The sequence below is a fragment of the Miniopterus schreibersii genome (genome assembly GCF_964146895.1).
Source record: "Miniopterus schreibersii genome assembly, chromosome: 22".
In the NCBI taxonomy this organism is placed as follows: domain Eukaryota; kingdom Metazoa; phylum Chordata; class Mammalia; order Chiroptera; family Miniopteridae; genus Miniopterus; species Miniopterus schreibersii.
The window spans coordinates 2,576,582-2,596,937 of NC_138124.1; the positions used below are offsets into that span (position 1 = coordinate 2,576,582).

Sequence of the window (20,356 nt, forward strand, 5' to 3'; positions counted from 1 at the left end):
CTGGGTAGGGTTGCACAGCCAGGAAGTGGCTGAGGCAGGACCCCAGAGTGCACGGTCCAGCCTCCTCCATGCACCCAGGAGGCGAGGGAGGAAGGCAGGAGGCCCCATCAGGCAGGGCCTGCTAGGTCCCAGGGGTGCATTTGATTTCAAGGTCATCGTGAAGGGCAGAGGTAGGAGCCACTGCAGGTTTCAGGATCAGTCTTGCTAACACTTTGCAAAGGGCTCGGACTCAGTGAGGCTGAGCCACCCCGCCCCCACACGTGCTCGGTTCTCCTCTTGGGGTTTGGGTTCAAGTTTGATTAATGTCAGTGAAGAGAAGCCATCCCAGCCCAGGAGAGAACGGGCTTTGGAGATGGAGCCTGGTCCCACTGGCCTCGTGCAGGTAGAGGTTCTGCCTTAAGGCCCAGGACGACCTTCCCAGGGCACCTGCAGCTTCAGGACAGCTTCTCCGGCCCAGAACCTCCACCCACACAAAGAGCTGTGCTTTTGCAAATTTCGTTTCCCCTCGTGAAAGACATTGGAGGGCAAATCATCATTTCATTAGGATCTGGAAGGGATGTCAAAATCTGCCGCCTTTTTCTTCCCACAGCCTCGCCCGAGGCAGCTGCATTCCGGACTGTGAGCCGGGCACCTACTTCGATTCGGAGCTGATCACCTGTGGGAAGTGCCACCAGACCTGCAAGACCTGTGTGGGTGAGTCCACCGCCTGCACGGGCTTCGGTTCCATCGGGCCACACGGGCCTGGGACCTGGGCTACCCAGATGGGCGACTTCCTTCTCTTGAAACCGAGAAAGCCCTAGGACTTCTTGGGCTGCCATGGGTTTTGTGGCATTAAATCACTGTGCCTGGCTCAGTGCTTGGAGCATTGGCCCTCGCAGCAAAGGGCTGCAGGTTCGAACCCCCAACCCCATTCGGGGTGCGTGCGGGAGGCAGCCAGCCAGTGTTTCTCTCTCCCTCTCCCTCTCCCTGCCTCTCTCTCTAGCATCATGAAAAACATATCCTCGAGTGAGGGTTAAAACATTACCTTCATCCTTTGTGCCTATTTTCACTTACTTTGAACGCTTTTTGCAAGGAGGGAAAGAGTTTCATAAACAGCTTTATGTTCTATTGTCATTTCCCACCGCGATTGCAGCGCAGATGTCTTCCAGGCACGGTTTTTATGCGGAGCAGCCAACGTCGCATTCGTTCCGCTGGCTTTCACGCTGCGTCATTTGCGCTCGGAGGTGGGAGCACATTAGGAGCCTGTAGGCTCAGCTGCATTTCCAGGGAAGTGTCCTTCTGCCGCTCCCTCCTGACCCAGCGGCTTGGGCCTTATTGTAAGAAGGCCACGTTGGATGGAGTGTTTTGCTGCAGTAACTGTTAAGAATTAGGTCTCTGCCAAATCACAGTTGCCATAATCTGGGTCCTGGGAAATGGGGCGTGTTGGGCACTCCCTGTGGAGGTGGCTGTGTGACCCCACGTGGCATCAGCTGTGCTTCCCAGGGATGGACATGCATGAGCCCTCGAGGCCCATGAGAAGTGCCTTCGTGGGCGCTCCTTCTGGGACAGCCACCAAGGAGCTGGGCTTAGCATTCAGAAGTGTTCTCAGCTGCTGACGTCACAGCAGCTTCTTTCAGCTGTCCGCCCTGTCGCCTTTTTATCTATCTTTTAAAAACTATATTTTTATTGATTTTTACAGAGGGAGGGAGAGGGAGAGAGAGCGAGCAAAACATCGATTGGCTGCCTCCTGCACGCCCCCTACCTGGGATGGAGCCTGCAACCCCTGGCATATGCCCTGACCGGGAATCGAACCACGACCTCTCGGTGCCCAGGATGCCTCTCTAACCAACTGACCCATACTGGCCGGGGCCCAGACAATGTTTTAAAAAGCCTCCTTCCCTTCACCTCCGGAATCCACCTCACGTCTCTGAGTCTTCCTCACTTTGCACCTATGACTGTGCCTTTTCGAGCTGTTAGCAGCCTGCTCAGCCAGAGGGCATCCGCTGCGGGGTCGGTCCAGCCACCTTTTGAGTGTGCAAAGCGTGCTGGGAAAGGAAGCATTTGGAATCGGGGCCCACAAACTTGGCCCGGGGTGTGGGGAGCTGTGCTGAGCTGGGCTCCTGTCTCCATGCCCCGTGTACGAAATGGGGGTGTGATGTTCCCCTCCCAGCAGTGGGCGAGGGGGGCCCAGTGCAGACACACGGTGGTGGCGGCCTTGAGACACCTGAACAGCAGCCCGGCTGTCACAGGCCCTGCAGCAGGCCTGGGCCACAGGGTGGGCGGGCAGTCCTGATACCTGCTTCCCCCCCACCCCCACCCCCGCACCCTCAGGGCCCAGCAAAGAAGAATGTATCCACTGTGCCGCCAACTTCCACTTCCAGGAATGGACGTGTGTGCCAGCCTGCGGCGAGGGCTACTACCCCGAGGACATGCCGGGCTTGCCCCACAAAGTGTGCCGCAGGTACATGCCCATCGGACGGCTTCCTGGCCCAGGTGATGCGGCCGCCTGGGGCACAGTGGCTGCCTGTGCCAGCTAAGGGGTGGCGGGCCGGCCCAGTCTGGTGTGCCAGGCGCTGTGTAGCTGGGACGGGGCAGGACACAGATCGCAAGGTGCCACCTGGTGGTACTCACACCCCAGTAGCGACTCCATGGGAGCCCCACCTGTGCCACAAGTCGGTGCATTTGTGCAGCCGGACTTGAAGAGGTGGGCGGCAGATGGGAGCCATGGACACCCAGTCCCTAGGAGCTGGGCTCAGACAGGCAGCTGGTCCCGCCCAAGTCCCTACGTGGCCCAGAGCAGGACAGGTACCGATCCAAGCCCCAGGGCAGCATCAGCAACTCTTTCTGCAAAGGGCCTGATGGTTAGTAGCTTGCACTTTGCAATCCAGTCTCTGCCACAGATATTCAGGCCACCACCATGAGAGCAGACATAGCACACAGATAAAAGTGTGGCTATTCCAATAAACCGCAAGAGGTGACCTGAGGGCTGAGTGTCCCAACCCTCCCTGAGGTCATGGTGCTCTGTCTTAGAAATAGCCCTGGGTCGGATCTCCGGGGCAAGATTGGGAGCCCCCCCCACCCCAAGGGACAGGCCATCGTCACCACGGGAAAGCTGAGCCTGGTGCGCAGCAAGATTCCGAGGGCCAGGCTCCGGGATCAGGGTTGTCATATCCCGGGTGGAGTCCACAGGTGATCAGAGTGGAGTCTTGAGGCCAGGGCTTGTCCTCCCCTCTAGATGTGGTCTTGCTATCGGCCAGGACCATCTATGTCCTCCGGGGACAGCAGTGCAGTCAGACGGGAGGAAGGACATGCAAACGCTTGGCCAGGCTTTCAGGCCATCGTGGGGCATGGTCACAGTGAGGGGCATAGGGCAAGAGGGGAGGGGCTGGAGCGGACAGGCCCCTTCCCCACGCAGCAGTGGAACCCGTGTCCCCGCACAGGTGCGACGAGAGCTGCTTGAGCTGTGAGGGCTCCAGCAGGAACTGTAGCCGCTGCAAGACGGGCTTCATGCAGCTGGGGACCTCGTGCATCACCAACCACACCTGCAGCAACGGTGAGCCCTAGTGGCCCGGCTCCTGCCCTTGGAGGAGCTCAGCCCGCTGGCCTCTGGTCACAGGGAACGGAGAAGAAAATTTGGGAAGGGGGGCTCTCTGAGCAGGCGCTGCGCACCCTTGGCTGGACCATCCTGGGGCTCCTCTAGTCTCCCTCCCGTCCCTTCAGCCCGCTCACATTGACCAGAGACACATGCCGGCCACAAAGCTGGTCGGTTTGTTGAGCGACTCTTAAAAATGATTTTGTTTTTACACTGTTCCCACTCATGCCATCCCCCCCAGGTGGCCTGTGTGTGGTTCTTCCATCAGGAGGGTCCTGACCTTGGAGGTGAAAGTCAGGAGGCCTGAAGGGCCTCAGCCTCACAGAGCCCACAGTCAGGGCCCACGTGTCCCACGGGGAAGACCCACATCTGTGCCGCAGGAGAGCCCTGGTTCTCTCAGGAGATCGGGAGACAGGGCAGGTTGTGAAAACAGGAACTCAGCGGATCCCAAAGATCAGTTTGGGGGAGTCCTTTAGAAGCCAGGAACCCCCTCTTGAGAAAGTCACACACTCAGGTTATTAGGGATCCCGCCCAGGACAGTGAGGTGGTCCCAGGCGGGTCTCAGGAATGGCAGCACGTCCTCAAAAGCCAAGGGGAGGGCAGGTCTGCATGGCTCTCCTGTCCCTGCCCCTTCTAGGCCTGTCCCTGCCCCCCAAGGCTCCCTCCTAAGTTTTCCCTTAGCAGAGCTGCCTGGACAGAGGTGCATGTGAGCACTGAGACCTCACTGGCAGTCCAGATGTTCTCCTGGACCCTGCCCCCTCTGCACTCAGCAGGAGCCCCTGAACTCCATATGCCATCTGTGCCACCCTGGGCTCCCCGCGTCACAGGGATGGCTGCGAGGGCTGCCCCGGTTGCCGCCCTCGCTCCCTGTACGTCTCCCACCCCCATCAGGGGCGGCACAGTGGGATGAACGGGCACCCAGCTCTGACCCGTCTCCCTTCTCTCTCCTGGGACCCCAGCCGACGAGACCTTCTGCGAGATGGTGAAGTCCAACCGGCTCTGCGAGCGCAAGCTCTTCATCCAGTTCTGCTGCCGCACGTGCCTCCGGGCCGGGTAGGGGCCCCCGGCCGCCCGCAGAGGGCAAGGCCGCTCCCGTCCGTCCATCTGTCCGCCTGTCTCCAGACTGCGAGCCAGAGCCCGTTTCCGGGGCGGCGCCCTGCATCCGACAGCTTTATCTCCCCGGGAGCGAGGTCCCCAGGGGGCATCTGTAGCACCCCGGCCAGGGGGTGGGCCCCCAGGAGGCGTCCGTAAGGCAGCGATGTCCCCTCCAACTCCGCTTGCTGGCTGCACTCTCCTGGCAGACTCCAGACGGGAGCCCGGGGAGCCCACGGTGTCGGAGCAGCTTCTGGGACCTCAGTTTACTGAATCTTCAAGACCAAAGCAGAAAGTCAAGCCACTTGGCCTCACATGTCACCCTTTCCCTGGGCTTTCGAGCGTCTCCATAGTCAGTGCCAGTCACGTCCAGCCGCAGAACCTGCTGTCCCCATGCGCTGAAGGGCCGAGCCCCTCCCCTGCTCCTGCCGCTCCCACGGCAGTGAGGGACACGGCTTGGTCAGGCTGCAAGTAAGATAGATTTGGAGGCAGAAAATGTCTGGCCACTTGGGACAGAGCATCTGTTTCTATGTAGTCAGTGACTTTTTAAACCGCTGCGATGGCCGAGAAAGTCAGATTCCAAACCCTCTCCTTTGAGGGAGCCAAGCGCCCCTTGTCACCACCCTCTGTCTGTGTCTCCGGGAGTCTCATGGCCCGAATGTCCCCTCCACCCGATGCAGAGCCGTCTCAGGAGGGTCCCCAGGTGGAGTCCCGGAGGCCAGCCCAAAGGTAGCCCGTGGCCGAGCAGTTCCCGACCAGGCTGTAAGGCCAGCCCGGGAATTGTTAACCCCCCGTGTCCCGTTTCGTGGAATTGCTGTTCAAACACATGTGGCCTCTGCTCCCCGGGGACTTGTCCAGGTGGCTGTCCATGTCCGCGTGGACTGCGGGCCTGACGACTCGTTCTGCCGAACCTGTGTAGGCATTTTATAAGCTACATGTTCTGATTTTTACCGATGTTAATTATTTTGACAGATAGTTCATATATTTTCATTGAGATGCACAGATCTGCTTGATCGACTCCCTGTAACACGGGAGCAACATTTGCCTTAAATTTTGTCGAGCTTGCACTTCTCCATTGGTCCTGCTCCCCCGCTGACTGTCACGCATCCGACTCGTCCCTGTGAGCTGGGGGAACCCCGCAGGTGTTGATCGAAGCCACACCTCCGAAGACGAAATCCACAGAGCAGAACAGTGTTAACCCTAAATTAATAAAAGAGTTAACAGCCCACAGCTAAGGAGCCTGTATTTCTTTTCAGGGCACAGCGATTAAACGTGGGTGCCGAGCAGTGTGCAAAGTGGCTTTATTTGTGGTCTCCGGATCCATCCCATCTCATTATGTGGGAAATCTCTTTTTTTTTTTTTTTAATCTTCACTCGAGGATATTTTTTTCCATTGATTTTTAGAGAGAGTGGAGGGGGGAGAGGCAAGAAAACCCACATCGATGTGAGAGAGACACGTGGATTGGTTGCCTCCCACACACGCCCCAGCCAGGGCCGGGTATCAAACCTGCAGCCCGGGTACATGCCCTTGACCAGGAGTTGAACCTGCAGCCCTTTGGTGTGTGTGCCGATGCTCTTAAGCACTAAGGCACCCCGGCCAGGGCTGCATGCGTTTTTTTACCTCGGCCTTTGCAAGGGCGGGAACTTGTACTTGCTGGGAATCCTTTGGCTGCAAATAAAAGAAATGCACCAACTAGAACTGATTTAGGAAAAAAACCAAAGCTGATGAAGGTCGTTGTATTGGGATTTCAGGGTTGACTTGGAATTTCTGGGAAAGGTGCAGCTAGCTGGGCCATGGGAGCCCTGGGACCAGCAATAAATGTCACCCAGACCCTCTTTGCACTGGAGCAGTGTCCTCCTTTCTCCAGGGGATGGGACAAATGACAAGACCACCACCATCTCCCAGGTGAAATTGGTCCAAATCCAACCCCCTAAACAAGTTTTCTGGATCTGCTGCTCTGCCATGGTTGGCCTGCCCTGCATCTGTGCTCACCTGGTCCCACTAAGGGTGATCGGATCGCCCCTAGGCTCACTGTTGAGCAAATAGAAACCCAAGTGCCCAGAACAGAGACGTTGCCAAAAACTGGTCCTCGATGGGGTAATTTTTGTCTCCCTGGGAACATTTGACAGTAATGTCTGGAGATATTTTGCGGTGACAACTGGAGGAAGGTACTGACATCTAGTGGGTTAAGGCCAGGGATGGTGACGAATATCCTGGAATGCACAGGACAGCCCCCACAACAAAGACTTATCCAGCCAAAGAATTTCAACTGTGCCCATGTTGAGAAACCCCAGCCAAAAGAAATGAAATCAGAAAATGTTCTCAACCTCATAGAGATACCCTAAAATTAAACTGCCCAAGTTTGATTTATCTACCTGTCCATGTGCTGAAGTAACAGAAACCTATACTAATTTCCGTTTTAAAAGTAAAGCTTTTTTAAAATCCAGCAAGCTAAAGGGCAAGTAAAACCAGCTCTGTGGTCTAAGCGCGCCACCCTATGGCCCTCTCTGGAATTATGTGAAGTTTGGACTGTTTCAACCTTTTTTTTTAAATTTTAATGTGTTTTGTGTGTGTGTGTGTGTTTAATTTTATTTTTGTTTAAAATATTACAGATGTCCCCTTTTCTCCCCAATGACCCACTCAACCCCGTCCCTTCCCTCTCCCCAGTCCCTCTCCCCACCATTGTCTGTGTCCTTGGGTTGTGCATATATGCATATAAATTATTTGGTTACTCTCTCCCCCTCCCCCTCCACCTACCTGCCCTCCTCCATCTCTCTGACATTCGTCAGTCTCATCTAAGTTTTTATTGATTTCCAAGAGAGGAAGGCAGAAGGAGAGAGAGAGAGAGAAGCATCAATGATGAGAGAGGGTCATTGATCAGCCGCCTCCTGCACACCCCCTGCTGGGGATCCAGCCGGCTGGGCTTAACTTTTTCTAAATTTGGAAACAATCACAAAGCGAAATTACAGAAAAGTTCCTAGTACAGAGAAATCTTTTCATGAACAGTTTGAATGCACATTGCCAGTGTGATACCCTGTTACCTCCCAGATACTTTAGAGGCTATTTCCTATCAACAAGAACCGTCTCCTGAACAGTCGTCAGCATCAGGGAACTCACACGCATGCATCACTACGACCCGATCCTTTGACTGGATTCAAATTTTGCCCGCTGTCCCAGGAGCGCCCTTAGCAAAAAGACCCAGTTTAGACCACACTTTCCATTTAGAATCACACTTAGCATTTCAGTCTTCATGTCTCTCTAAGTCTTCTTCCTTGACTTTCATGACCTTGAGCCTTTCTTTTAACGACTATAGGCCCATTAGTTGCAGTGATCGTGTGTTTGAGGTTTCCTGGTATTTCTCTTCAGTTCATGTGTCCTTGGCAGGAATCTTACAGATGCCGTGTTCTTTTCATTGCATCCTAGGAGGTGATACAGGCTTTTTCTTTAGTCTATTATTGGCGATATTAACTTTGATCACTTGATTAGGGCCTCTCCCCTTCCCCACCCCACCCCTTAGACTATGAAGTCATGCCTGCTAGCGGATGCCCACTACCAACTACTGTCCAACATTGTGCTTAAGATCCCAGCCAAGCCGGCCGGTGTGGCTCAGCGGTTGAGCATCGACCTAGGATCCAGGAGATTGCTGTTCGATTCCCGGTCACGGCACATGCCCGGGGTGCAGGCTCCTCCATCCCCAGCAGGGGGCGCCCAGGAGGCAGCCGATCAGTGATTCTCATCATTGATGCTTCTCTCTCCCTTCCTGTCTCTGAAATCAAAGATATATTAAAAAATAATAATAAATAACATCTCAGGCAATGCACCAGAGCAAAAAATACGGAACTGATACAAGAAAATGTAAAAGGAGAAATAAAACGGTCATCCCGAGCTCGGAGGCTGCGGGAACGGCGCTCGTCTCCTGGACCCGGCCGCAGGGGCAGGTGTGGTCGCTCGTCCCGTTGCAGGCTCCTGATCCGTGCGCTTTTCTTTATGTGCTGCGTCAATATAAGTATTGCATCGTCTGAAGACTAGCGGCGGAGCCATAAATCCGACCGTGCCCGGGGCCTGGCCGGGAGCGGGTGGCGCACGTGGTAGCCCGGGGCCCGGAGCCCAGAACCCGGCAGGGATCGGGAGCCCTGGACCCCGCGGTTGCCCCAATCCCAGGTGGAGTGAGGACAGTGACAGCTTTCCTGTCCCCCGCAGGACGCTGGGACGTGACATTCTCCTTAACTAGCGCATACAAGTGGCTGGGATCGGGGGCCCTCCAGGCTCCAGATGCGCCCCGGGAAGGCAGCCGGGACCCGGGGGACCCCCGCCGAGGCGCGCGCGCACCGCCGAGCTGAGCGCGAGCGCGAGCGCGAGCGCGGCGCTTCGATTGCTTCGGCCTGGGCGGCGCGCGCATGCGCCGGCTCGATTGGCGCTGCCTGGCGGCGCGCGGGGCACGCCGGGACGGCCGTGTGGCGGGAGGCGGCCGGAGGCGGCGGGAGCGGGCGCGGGAGGCGGCAGGATGGTGAAGCTGACGGCGGAGCTGATCGAGCAGGCGGCGCAGTACACCAACGCCGTGCGGGACCGCGAGCTGGACCTGCGGGGTGAGCCCGAGCCCGGCCTCGGCCCCGGCCCCGGCCCCGGCCCCGGCCCCGGCCCCGGCCCCGCCGCGTGCGCGAGGCCCGCTCCGAGGGCCCGCCCCGCCCACGCCTGGCCCGCGGCGCCTGAGGAGCGTCCGGGCGGCTCCACGCGCGGCCCACGGCGGGGAGCGGGGCCTGGGCTCGCCCCCGGATCCGAGTCCGTGGGGCCTGAGGAGCGTCCCGGCGGCTCCACGCGCGGCCGACGGGGGGTGGGGGAGCCTGGGTTCGACCCCGGATCCGAGTCCGTGGGCCGCTGTTTCTCAGCGTGCTCTGTGTGAGGGCCGCGAATATAGTCGGTGGTTGTCACGCCGGTGGAGGCGGTCACGTGACCCCGGGAGCGCGTGGCGGGGCCGCGTGGGAATTGCCTCTGCCCGGTCGGGGAGGACGCCGAGGGCGACGTGCGCGCGCGTTTCCCCGAGTGTCCCTCTTGGCGCCGACTGTCCGCTGTGCCCCTGTCGTGGGGGCCTTGATGGAGGGCGCCGTTCCACCAGTGTACGCGGTGCAGGCGCCCTGTTCAGGAGCCTGTAGCTGTTTCAGCCGGAGTGAAGCTGGGCAGGGCGTCGGGGGACCAGCCCGGCCGGTGGGCTCAGTGGTCAGGGCGCCGGCCGCGCGCCGCGGGGTCTCGGGGTCAGTTCCCGTCCGGGACACGTACCTGGGCCGCAGGTCGATCCCCGCCCCCCTTCCCCCGTCGATGGGTCTCTGTCACTTAGCTGTTTTTCGCTTTTCTTTTTTTTTCTTTTTAAATATATCATTTTTGATTTCAGAGAGAGAGAGAGAAACATCAATGATGAGAGTCATTGATCGGCTGCCTCCTGCACGCCCCCTGCTGGGGATCGAGGAGCCCACAACCCGGGCCTGTGCCCTGACCGGGAATCGAACCCCGATCTCCTGGATCCTAGGTTGATGCCCAGCCGCTGAGCCCCGGCTGGCTGGGCAGTTAGCTGTTTTTCTCTCTCTCTGCCTCTCCCCCTCCCTTCCACTCTCTCTAAAAAAAAAAAAAAAAAAATCAATGGAAAAATATTGTCCAGTTCGGATTAAAAAAATGAAACAAATGTTCGCTGCCAGTATTACTATGGGCCAGTGTCCCCATCGTCGGTGCCCTGGACCTTGTCGGCATCACCGTTTTGGTGACCGCTGCTGAACCTTAGAGCTCAGGCAGCGGGGGCTTGAGTCTCTCCTGTTCCTCACTGTCTGCGCCAGTGCCTTGCAGGGTCTGGCAGAGGTGCTGGGTGAACAGTTTCTGAGCCAATGGAAGCTTTGAGCCCAGTTCCTGGGAAATACTGCTAATGTTTTGAGATACGTCTTAATTCTGTTAACACTTGTGTGGTTTTATCTGCCACCTTCTCACAGGATATAAAATTCCTGTCATTGAAAATCTCGGTGCCACCTTAGACCAATTTGATGCCATTGATTTTTCCGACAATGAAATCAGGAAACTGGATGGTTTTCCTTTGTTGAGAAGACTGAAGACGTTACTGGTAAACAACAATAGAATATGGTAAGTGTCTGTTAGTGGAAAGTATTGTTCTTTCCTCGTGTAAGTGTTGCAGTTCCCTGAAGACGTTGTGGTGCCCGCTGCCGGTTACACCTTCACGTTTCCTCTTAAAATGAGAAAATAGCTGCCCTTTTCTCATACAGATTAGAGCTTAACTTGGCATTGGTCTAGACCAGGGGTTTTCAACCTTCCTCATCTCATGGTGCACACAAACTAATCACTAAAATTCTGCAGCACACAGAATCTGACCCCCAAAAATAGGTATAATTTTGGTTCAGTCTCATTGGACGGCTATTGTGTTGGCTGATGTCATTTCTTTAATTTGACAGAAAAGGGGAAAAGAGGTCAGTGCCACTGACTAAATAGTCAGGTACTTCATGTTTTAAGAATTCTTGCAGCACCCCGGTTGAAAATTGCTAGTCTAGATTTGTTTGCATCTCCTGGGAAATTTGGTGTGTTTATATATTCACGGTAAGCTTCTCATTTAAATGAAAACCATGCTGCTTTGTACACATTTGGGAAAAAGCCTATTTCTCATGCATTAACCATTCACATCATTGTTGTATGTGTTATACTTGAGCCGCGAGTGCCGCCTGCACAGAAGCCGTGATGGGAGGCAGGTGGTTTGTTGTACACAGAGTTTCTTCTTTTCTTAGGTTTCATTAGACAGTGTGGTAGCAGGAAGAGCCCCCGACAGCCTTCAGCAAGCATGGGTCCTAAAGTCACGCCGCTTCTGTCACTCACCCCGTGACCCCAGACAAGGTTTCCTCGGTGCCCCTGTCACATCGGGTGTTGGCAGAAAAATTTCTCCAGTTCTTGCCACTTGGAAGTCTGAGATCCTCGGAGCAAGGACTTAGATAAAATTGTCAGCTTACTGAATTGTCACTTTTACTAAGAGCCCATCTGTTTTGATTTCAGCCGCATAGGTGAGGGGCTGGATCAGGCTCTGCCCTGCCTAACAGAGCTCATCCTCACCAACAACAGTCTTGTGGAGCTGGTAAGTCGAGCAAGGGGAACAGTGTGTTTAGAGGGAGGAGTTCAAGGTTCTACATTCTTTTAGAAAACTTGGAAAATCCAGAAAATTATCGTCCTTTTTATCTTTTTCTTAACTCTCTTGAAAACAGCATGGGACAGGATTATTTTTTTAAATCCAGTCTGAAATCTTTTAAATGACATATTCAGCCTGTTTACATTTGGTGTAATTATTGGTGCATTTGAGGTCCCCTTTTCTTTTCTTTAGAACTTATTTGTCCCACTCATTTGTTCTCTCCTCATTGTTTCCTTACTCTCTTTTTGTTCATTCCATTTTTCCTTCAATAGTTTAGAAATTATTAATGCTACGACTTTGTTCTTAGCATTCTATGAAGTAAAACATACGTATTTATCAATTTTTTCTTTATTTTTATTGTCGACACTATTACAGGTGTCCCCACTGGCCCCCTACCCAGCCTCCCTCCCCTTCTCTCTGACCATCGCCATACTGTTGTCTGTGTGTATTTATCAAAGTTTAAAGGTAACCAATATTACCTTTACCCTCCTAAACAGCACAGGGTCCTTAAACATTCCAATCCTCCCTCCACCGCCACCAGCAACTTGTTGTGTATTTACGAAGTGTTTTCAAAAAGCACCAAGACATCATCGCTGCTAAGCTAGAAGCTGTTATGGCCAAGATTTAAGTTTAAGAAACTCAGATCCTTCAGTTTCTTCATTAGAAATGTATTAGGTGCCAGAGCAGAAAGGAAAATAGGACAAGGCCTTGCTCCAAAGGCATCACCATTTCAGTGTATCAAAACAGGGTGTGGGATGTGTGTTCTCACCCGAGGCTGTTGTTTTACAGGGTGACCTGGACCCTTTGGCGTCTCTCAAATCACTGACTTACCTAAGGTAAGGAAACTATCTGTGGTGGTGACAGTGAAGTCCTTTAACAGCCTTACAAGCCTTGACCTTAAAACAGTTGGTTACTAAAAAGCACCTTGTAGTTTGCTGTACACCTGCACCTGAAAGGCATGCAAAATAATATTGAATGTCAAGTGGAATTGAAAAAAGTTTAAAGGTTTTTTTAAAAGATTTATTTTAAAACTCATAAATAAACCTTTTAATTTTGTTTATACCAGTAAAGAAAAGAAAAAGCACATTTTAAAAATAAATATTGCAGCCCTGGCTAACGTGGGTCAGTTGGTTGAGCGTCGTCCGGTGCACCAAATGTCGCCTGTTTGATTCCCGGTCTGGGTATGTGCCCAAGTTGTGGGCTCAATCCCTGATGGGGGCATGCAGGAGGCAGCCAGTTGATGTTTCTCTCTCTTCCTCTCTAGAGTCAATAAAAACATAAAAACAACCAATATTGCAAATATTCTCTCTGGGCCCAGTACTCTTTTAACATTTCTCTAATGCTACTTAAGTTATTATGACACTGAAGTTAAATATGAAGACTAGTGGCTTTTCCTTAATTTATGGACTCATTAGATGTTATGAAAATGAACCTCTGAAGGCTGTGCTGTGAACAGGGTTGGCATGATGTTGCTCCTTTCCTCGTAGTATTCTGAGAAACCCTGTAACAAACAAGAAGCATTACAGGCTGTATGTCATTTACAAAGTCCCGCAAGTCCGAGTGCTGGATTTCCAGAAGGTGAAACTAAAAGTAAGTATCATTCTGTTCATCATAAGGCATTCATGATTTGTAGTTTTGATACTGGATATGTGTTCCTGATTTTTTTTTTTTTTTTAGTTGCCTAATGAATTTTACTATTGCTTTGTAATAAAAACGTGGGAAAGAAACTGTCAAGTCAAATTTTTTTCCGCAGCAGAGTGTATGGTGGGGCTCGGAGGTAAAGCTGTCTTATGTAGTATTGCTTATCCCAGCGGTAGCTTAGCCTAGGAGCCACAGTGAGCACTGGCCACAGGAGACCGCTCCCTGTGGGGAGCTTGATAGTATCGTCTTCAGCAGCTTTAGTTATTGCAATGAGTTCCCTTTATTGGAAGGTTTTTTTCTTTTGAACCTTCTTAGTTCTTTGGGAGCCCCTCCTTGAGAGGAGGAGAGGGGTCTTCAGTGAGCTTCACCAGAGAAGGCAAGACCACTGTGTCTCCTTTACCGTGACAGTGGCCTTCGGCATTTTCACCAGGCTGGTAGATTTCAGAAGCGTTTCCTTCCATGTTTTCTGAGGAATGCATCTAAGTGCATGTGGTGTTCCTGTTTCCATTAACTCTGTGTGTGGTGTTGCTGTAGGAGCGTCAGGAGGCAGAGAAAATGTTCAAGGGCAAACGGGGTGCACAGCTTGCAAAGGATATTGCCAGGAGGAGCAAAACGTAAGAGACGGACGCCCAACTTCACTCCACTGCACCTTCAGAAACACTCTGGTTGGCATTTTGCCTCCCGCAAAAGTAAACAAAACGCCTGTGGCTAATCCAGCATTACATTTGCGTGATGCGAGTCCGTGGCCATCAGCGGTCCACGCGTCACATGAGATTTCTACCCGATCAGCAGGGAGACATCTCAGTATTTAGTCTCAATGTCATACTGTATGTGTCCTGCTTTCTCTAGAAAGATGATCTGAGTGGTGTTTCTGAAGGAGACAGTTTCTTGTATCAGTTTGTTAACAAAGATAAGATACTACACTGGTTGAATTACTTTCAAAAGCTTTTGAAAGTAAGAGAAGCAATTTCTGCTGGTCTGGGTTTGACAGTTCTTTTCTTCCCTCCCAAGTTTCAACCCAGGTGCTGGTTTGCCAACTGACAAGAAGAAAGGTGGCCCATCTCCAGGGGATGTAGAGGCGATCAAGGTAATGAGGTGTTAGGTCTCGGGCTCGAGAGAGCCGCCATGGGTCTAGGACACAGATTTATGGAACGAATCCAATTCTGAACGTTGCAGATTTTTCCCGCGGTTGTTAGAACCCGCGGTTGTTAAAACTAGCTTGAAGTTAATTATTGGACCAGACTTTTACTAGAATTAATTACATGAGCCATTGGAAGTGGAGGCAGCTCTGGTCTTTCTCATTTTCGCAGGAGGTGTGTATTTGAACAGTTAGTCGCTTTGTGTATCGTGTCAGTGTCTGCCTTAGTTTTTGCTTCTGAAGATTTCCTCCTTGGTGATCAGTGAGAAATCCTAATTTTATAACATTGCCTCCTAAATTATCCAGCAACATAATCCCAGTAGGCAGTTCCATTTGTAACATTTTAGGATATTTTCTCTACTATAAGAGAGCCTGCGTTTGTTAACCAATTTTGGAAATTTATGAATCATTTTTTGGGTTGATTTCAACGTGCCAATAAAATTCTCCCCCAACACAGAACTATTTAATGTTCCAACTTAAAAAGTTGCTGGGAATTTCTGTGGGTGTTATCTGGGTGATTGATGGGCTTCGGTGAAATTCACTGTCCGTCTCCACTGTGTGTCCCCCAGAACGCCATAGCGAACGCGTCGACGCTGGCGGAGGTGGAGCGGCTGAAGGGCTTGCTGCAGTCGGGCCAGATACCTGGCCGGGAACGCCGAGCAGGTCGGGAAAGTGTTCTGTCTAATTCCAAATTCATGTCACACCCAGAGGATTCCCAAAGAGTTTGGATGCTGTGGCCCAAGAATCCTGGAATAGCACCTCAGTGCCATCAAATCTGAGGTTCACGGGATCCCTTTAGATGCTCTTTGAAGATGAGTGGTTAGATATGGACTATGTCAGAGGACCCTGGGGCTTCTCTATGGAAAAGCTGATGCAGACATTATTTTATAGCCATGGAGTGAGACCAAGCCCTAGAGGAAACCACGTGGACTTGCCCCGTGTGTGTATATATAGGCTTAGCAGTTGGCAACATGGGTTCGAGAGTCAAACAGCCCGAGGCTCAGATCTTAGCCTCCCCAGCTCTGTCCTCGGGTAAATTTCTTAGTCTCCCACTTAACCTTAAATCCATTTCCTCATCTTTAAATCCGAGATAATAGCCCGGCTGCTGTGGCTTAGTGGTTGAGCATCTACCCATGAACCAGGAGGTCAGGATTCAATTCCCGGTCAGGGCATATGCCCCGGTTGTGGGTTTGATCCTCAGCAGGAGGCAGCCGATCAGTGACTCTCATCGATGTTTCTCTCTCTCCCTGTCTCTTCCTCTCTCTGAAATCGAGAAAAAAAAAAAGGCAGACCTGAGAGGGCAGAGGCTGCTGTTGGGCTTCCTCCGTGTCCAGGGCCTGCCCGCAGGATCCTCCGCCCCCGGGCTCACACACTGAGGGAGCTCATTCTCTGAAATCGATTTGACTCTGGCTTTGCACTTCTCTTCAGGCCCCACCAATGATGGCGAAGAGGAGATGGAAGAAGACACAGTCACAAACGGGTCCTGAGCTGCACGGCTGGAGTATCCACCGGATGTGTAACGTGTCCGCTTGGGACAAAGTCCTGCCTTTTGAATATGAGTAATAGTCCTGTTTGTGTCAGTGGAGAGGAGTCCATAAGCGTTGTTGAAATGCTCCAAACTGCTGCTGGTCATTTTTCAATATACACTTTGAAATCTAAATGCCTTGTTTTTTACAAATAGTAACAATAAAGGACACTCGCTGCGCCGCCATGTTGCATGTTGCTGGGCTGTGTGCGCAGTGAGGCATGTGGACACCTTTAAGCCAGAGGTGCAGGAGGGCAGCGTTTCTAACTGGGCTTCCATCCTCTCTGAAATGTTTAGGATTTTAAATCTTTAATAAAACTCAAGGTTATCAATGTGCCACCAGTGATTGTCTGTAGACTTTGCTACCTCTGGTGCATGTTTTCCGGCACAAATAACAAAAGCTGCGTTACAGGCAGCCAGGCTTAGGGCTTCGCAGGAATCAGCGGCATTTGAAGGTTTTATTTGATAAACATGCCAACGATGAGTGATTGATTTGAAAAATCGGGGGCAGTGCAGCTTCCACTTGTCAGCTGATGGAGTTCACAGGGTGACACGTTGCAATGTGGAGGCACCACGAGGGGACACAGCTGTCCCAGTGCGCAGGCCAAGGCAGGGTTCCTCACGATTCCTGGATGCCGTGTTACACTCTCACCCTCTTATGGCCAACTTAGGCCACTGAGAAGGCAGTGGGGGCAAGTCCCTCAAAACCAGCCCAGAACTCAGGTTGTCTGCAGCAACCACTGTTTACTCTCACAGCTGGCTCTGCTTTACCCTGCAGGTCTGTGAGCTCGGTTCACATATTTCACTGTCCCTGGACAGGGTGGTTAACTGGGGAAAGGCAGAAGAAGGAAATAGGCCTCTAGACCTGCACTCACTGTTGATACCCTGCCTGCCTGCCCTTAACTAAAGCCGACCACCAGCCATGCCCCAAATCTAAGGCTAGGAGTACACTTCTGCCACCTGGAGGCTACAGTGAGGGGAGGGTTGCCAAGAATGACAAATTGAGGCCAATGAGTTTACCGAGGGCGGTGACGTGTTCTGCGTACCACCTTTTGTCCAGTTTTTGCAAACAACACCTGAGCAGTTGTATTGAGCAATTGCTGAAGTAACTATGGTTCTAGGCAGGCGAGGTGAGATGACACACCTGGGTAAATGGACAAAGGTAACAGTGTGGCTAAAAAGAAGGGGACCATAAGAAGAGCCATATACTAGGAACTGAACCAAGACACCACTATCCATGCATTCTAGTAACATCTATTTTAGTTGAATAAGCCATCTGTCGTCATACTGTGTGTACATGTGCACACAGATGCACTGCAGTTCACAGTATAGTATACAAAGGAACTTATTCTTGTATATGTTTAAAATGTGCCTTATTTTCATGAGTTGTGCTCATTTCTATTTTATATGGTAAAGTCCTGAGTAACAGGAAGTGTTCACTATCGGTGGTAGAAACGAAATCTTACCATTTATTTCATCTTCATGATTACAGACATTACAGGGCAGGTGGTAAGCAAGGCAAATGTATGTATAGCTCACATTTATTTCCATGTTTAATATTTGAGCTGTTTTGGGTCTTTATTTAGATGTTTAGTGACCAGAAACATGCCATTGGAACTTAGCTCTTGTCTATATCAATGAGCCTCGGGTAAACTTTCCTATGGAATCTGACACCTCTTTTTTCATTTTAATTTTTTCAATTGATTTTTTTAGAGAGAGAGAAATACTGGTTTTTGTTGTTTCAGTTATTTATGCATCAAAGAAAGGTATAATTTTGGTTGATTCACAAATAATAATCACAGTAGTAGTAGTAATAGTAATTATCTACCCTTTTTGCTCTAAAGTGACTTTTTTAAAAAATCAGCTGCCTAAACTTGTACATAGGATTTCCGGTACCAAGAATTAAGCAGTCAGACGAGACCTTATGCGATGTGACCAATAAGATGCAGCTCCATTATATGATATATATGTTTATGACTCAAGACAGGGCGTTCACACCGGACGGCTACTGTGTTGGCTGTTGACTTATTTGACAATCTGGGGGAAGAGAGGTCCCATGCCCCTGACTAAGTAGGTATTGGCATATTTTAAAAATTCTTGCAGCTCACTGGTTGAAAGTCACCGATTGAAACTTGTACCGGGTCCCTTTTCAGGCACATGCCCGGGTTGCGGGCTGCAGCCGATCAATGAGTCTCTCATCATTGGTGTTTCTCTCTCTCTCTCCCTCTCCTTTCCTCTCTCTGAAATCAATAAAGATATATTAAAAAACAAACCAAAAAAAACCTTCAGCCCCACCAGTGTGGCTCAGTGGTTGAGCGTTAACCCCGAGCCAAGTCAGTCACCCGTTTGATTCCCGGTCAGAGCACACGTGCAGGTGGCGGGCTCCATTCCCCAGTAGGGGGCGTGCCTGAGGCGGCCAATGGATGTTTCTCATTGATGCTTCTATCCTGTCTCCCTCTCTAAAATAAAAAAAACTTAACACAGGCCCTGGCTCAGTTGGTTAGTCGTCCCAATATGCCAAGGTCATGGGTTTGATCCCCCATCAGGGCACACAAGAATCAACCAATGGAAATAAGTGGAACAGCAAATCAATATTTTCTCTAAAAATCAATAAAGATCTAATTGACTATATGAACCAATTCATGAATCGGGCAGCACCTGTTGAGCTACTAGATGGGTGCTCCAATAGCTGTGCAAAGTGGGAGGTTTTTATAAGCAGCAAGGTGGGGTGGGGTGGGGGAGGTGAAAAGGGATTATTTCAGGCAAACAGACTACCCACCTCCCCCGAGGGGAAGGCCGGGGGTTTTATCAGGCAGGTTACTTGCCTAGTGTTGATCTGAAAGTTGATTGGTTTAAAATTCCACCTGCAGTTAGCTTAGCTGTTAAATTTTGGTTAATTGCCAGATCCTGAGTCCTCAATTTCTGGATTTGAGGAGCCCATTGTCAAGGGGAAGAGCTTTCAGGCTTTTCTAGGCCGGGGTGGAGAACTGCAGTCAGCCCTTCAGGAATCTCCTCTCATTCACTGCTTTGTAAACACACAGCTGGGGTCAGCGGGGTGTCCCCAGAGCTGCCCCCTTGAGGAACTTCTAGGCAAAGCAAGGCTGGAAGCCCTGGGGGTATCAAAGCTTCCAGAGGGTGGCCAGCCGGTGTGGCTCAGTGGTTGAGTGTCGGTCGACCTCTGAACCAGGAGGTCAGGGTTCGATTCCCAGTCAGGGTTTCGGGCTCCATCCCCAGTTTTTCACAGTTACGCTAAATAAAATTCAAGTAAATATGAAAATGGAATTATCTTTATTGACTCATCCATCGGGCATCTTATCCAGCCACTAGACGGGCACTGGGAGGGGTTGTAAAAAATGAAAGGTTTTGAGAGGAAGGGAGCTGTTGACAAAGGGGAGCTTTTGAGATCTATATGTTGTCAGTTTGACTGAAACTCAGAAAATGTACTTTTAAAAGAAGGGAGGATTATTTTTCAATGGGCGCATCTTCGGGGCGAGGGTTTTATGCAGATTGCCTCTTCTTCCTACCTGGGACTGCAGAGATAGCGACCATCACCTTGTCACCGGGGAGACAGGTCCAGGGGTAAGCCCCAGAGGAGCTGCTGTCCATTGCTCCCCTGGCTGCAAGTCTGGGGTCCGTCCTGGAGGGGGCGCTGGGACGTTCATTTTCAGCGGTTTTAAAGGCTGGGCGTTTAGGGGACGTCTTAGGGGCGGATAACAGAATATTCCCGAGCTTTATACTGCTGGCCCCAAATGAGATTTATTCCCTTAGTTTGCCCGGCCTTGGGTGTGGTTGGCAAATGGCACTACTTGGGTGTCTGTTATCTGTCCCCCTGGGTGGGGTGACTGAAGCTGTTCGCCTCTGGCCGGGGAGGAGCCATGCAAACCATTTACCCCCAAGTGTCCTGGGTTCAAGGAGGTGGGACTGACTAGGCGGCCACGGAGCTGCGGTTTATGTCTTAGTTCTCCGATCCCGCTCGTGCTGGACTTTCCCTGGCTGCAAACTGCTGATGACAACCTTCCTGTGCCTGATCAGAACAGTCCCGACTGGTCTATGTTTCTGGGAGAGACGGGCACAGCAATCCGGTCGGGTATTAAAACTAGGTTTGGAATCCGGGGGTCTCTTTAAAAACCCAGCTATTAATTGTGTAGCAGCGTTTGAGACAGCTCCGTACGTTCACTTTAAAACCTTCTGCAAAAAAAAGCCCAAGTGGAATCTCAGACAGGC

General features: G+C 51.6%; 2 protein-coding genes across 3 annotated transcripts in view; both read left to right on the forward strand.

The window, feature by feature from the left end:
• PCSK6 (proprotein convertase subtilisin/kexin type 6) overlaps positions 1-5,891 on the forward strand; it is a gene marked incomplete at its 5' end in the record, with an annotated part of 102,777 nt that extends 96,886 nt beyond the window's left edge. For both annotated transcript variants that reach the window (XM_081124518.1, XM_081124519.1), the window contains 4 exons: positions 590-693; positions 2,311-2,440; positions 3,420-3,532; positions 4,531-5,891. In XM_081124518.1, coding sequence (XP_080980644.1) covers positions 590-693; positions 2,311-2,440; positions 3,420-3,532; positions 4,531-4,628 — 445 coding nt within the window. In that variant the 3' untranslated portion in view covers positions 4,629-5,891. The remainder of the gene's footprint in view (positions 1-589; positions 694-2,310; positions 2,441-3,419; positions 3,533-4,530) is intronic.
• Positions 5,892-9,101: 3,210 nt separating this feature from the next.
• SNRPA1 (small nuclear ribonucleoprotein polypeptide A') lies at positions 9,102-16,469 on the forward strand. The gene is made up of 9 exons (XM_081124452.1): positions 9,102-9,249; positions 10,636-10,783; positions 11,699-11,777; positions 12,618-12,664; positions 13,316-13,418; positions 14,004-14,083; positions 14,481-14,556; positions 15,177-15,270; positions 16,036-16,469. The coding sequence occupies exons 1-9, from the start codon at positions 9,168-9,170 to the stop codon at positions 16,092-16,094; spliced, it is 768 nt and encodes a 255-aa protein (XP_080980578.1). The 5' UTR covers positions 9,102-9,167; the 3' UTR covers positions 16,095-16,469.
• The last annotated feature ends 3,887 nt before the right edge of the window (positions 16,470-20,356 follow it).

Excerpts from the sequence above, each read along its gene's own strand:
- SNRPA1 (XM_081124452.1), top strand. The coding sequence starts at position 9,168 with ATGGTGAAGCTGACGGCGGAGCTGATCGAGCAGGCGGCGCAGTACACC. Across the intron at positions 9,250-10,635 it reads CCGCGAGCTGGACCTGCGGG|GATATAAAATTCCTGTCATT; the intron begins GTGAGCCCGAGC and ends ACCTTCTCACAG. Across the intron at positions 15,271-16,035 it reads TGGCCGGGAACGCCGAGCAG|GCCCCACCAATGATGGCGAA; the intron begins GTCGGGAAAGTG and ends ACTTCTCTTCAG.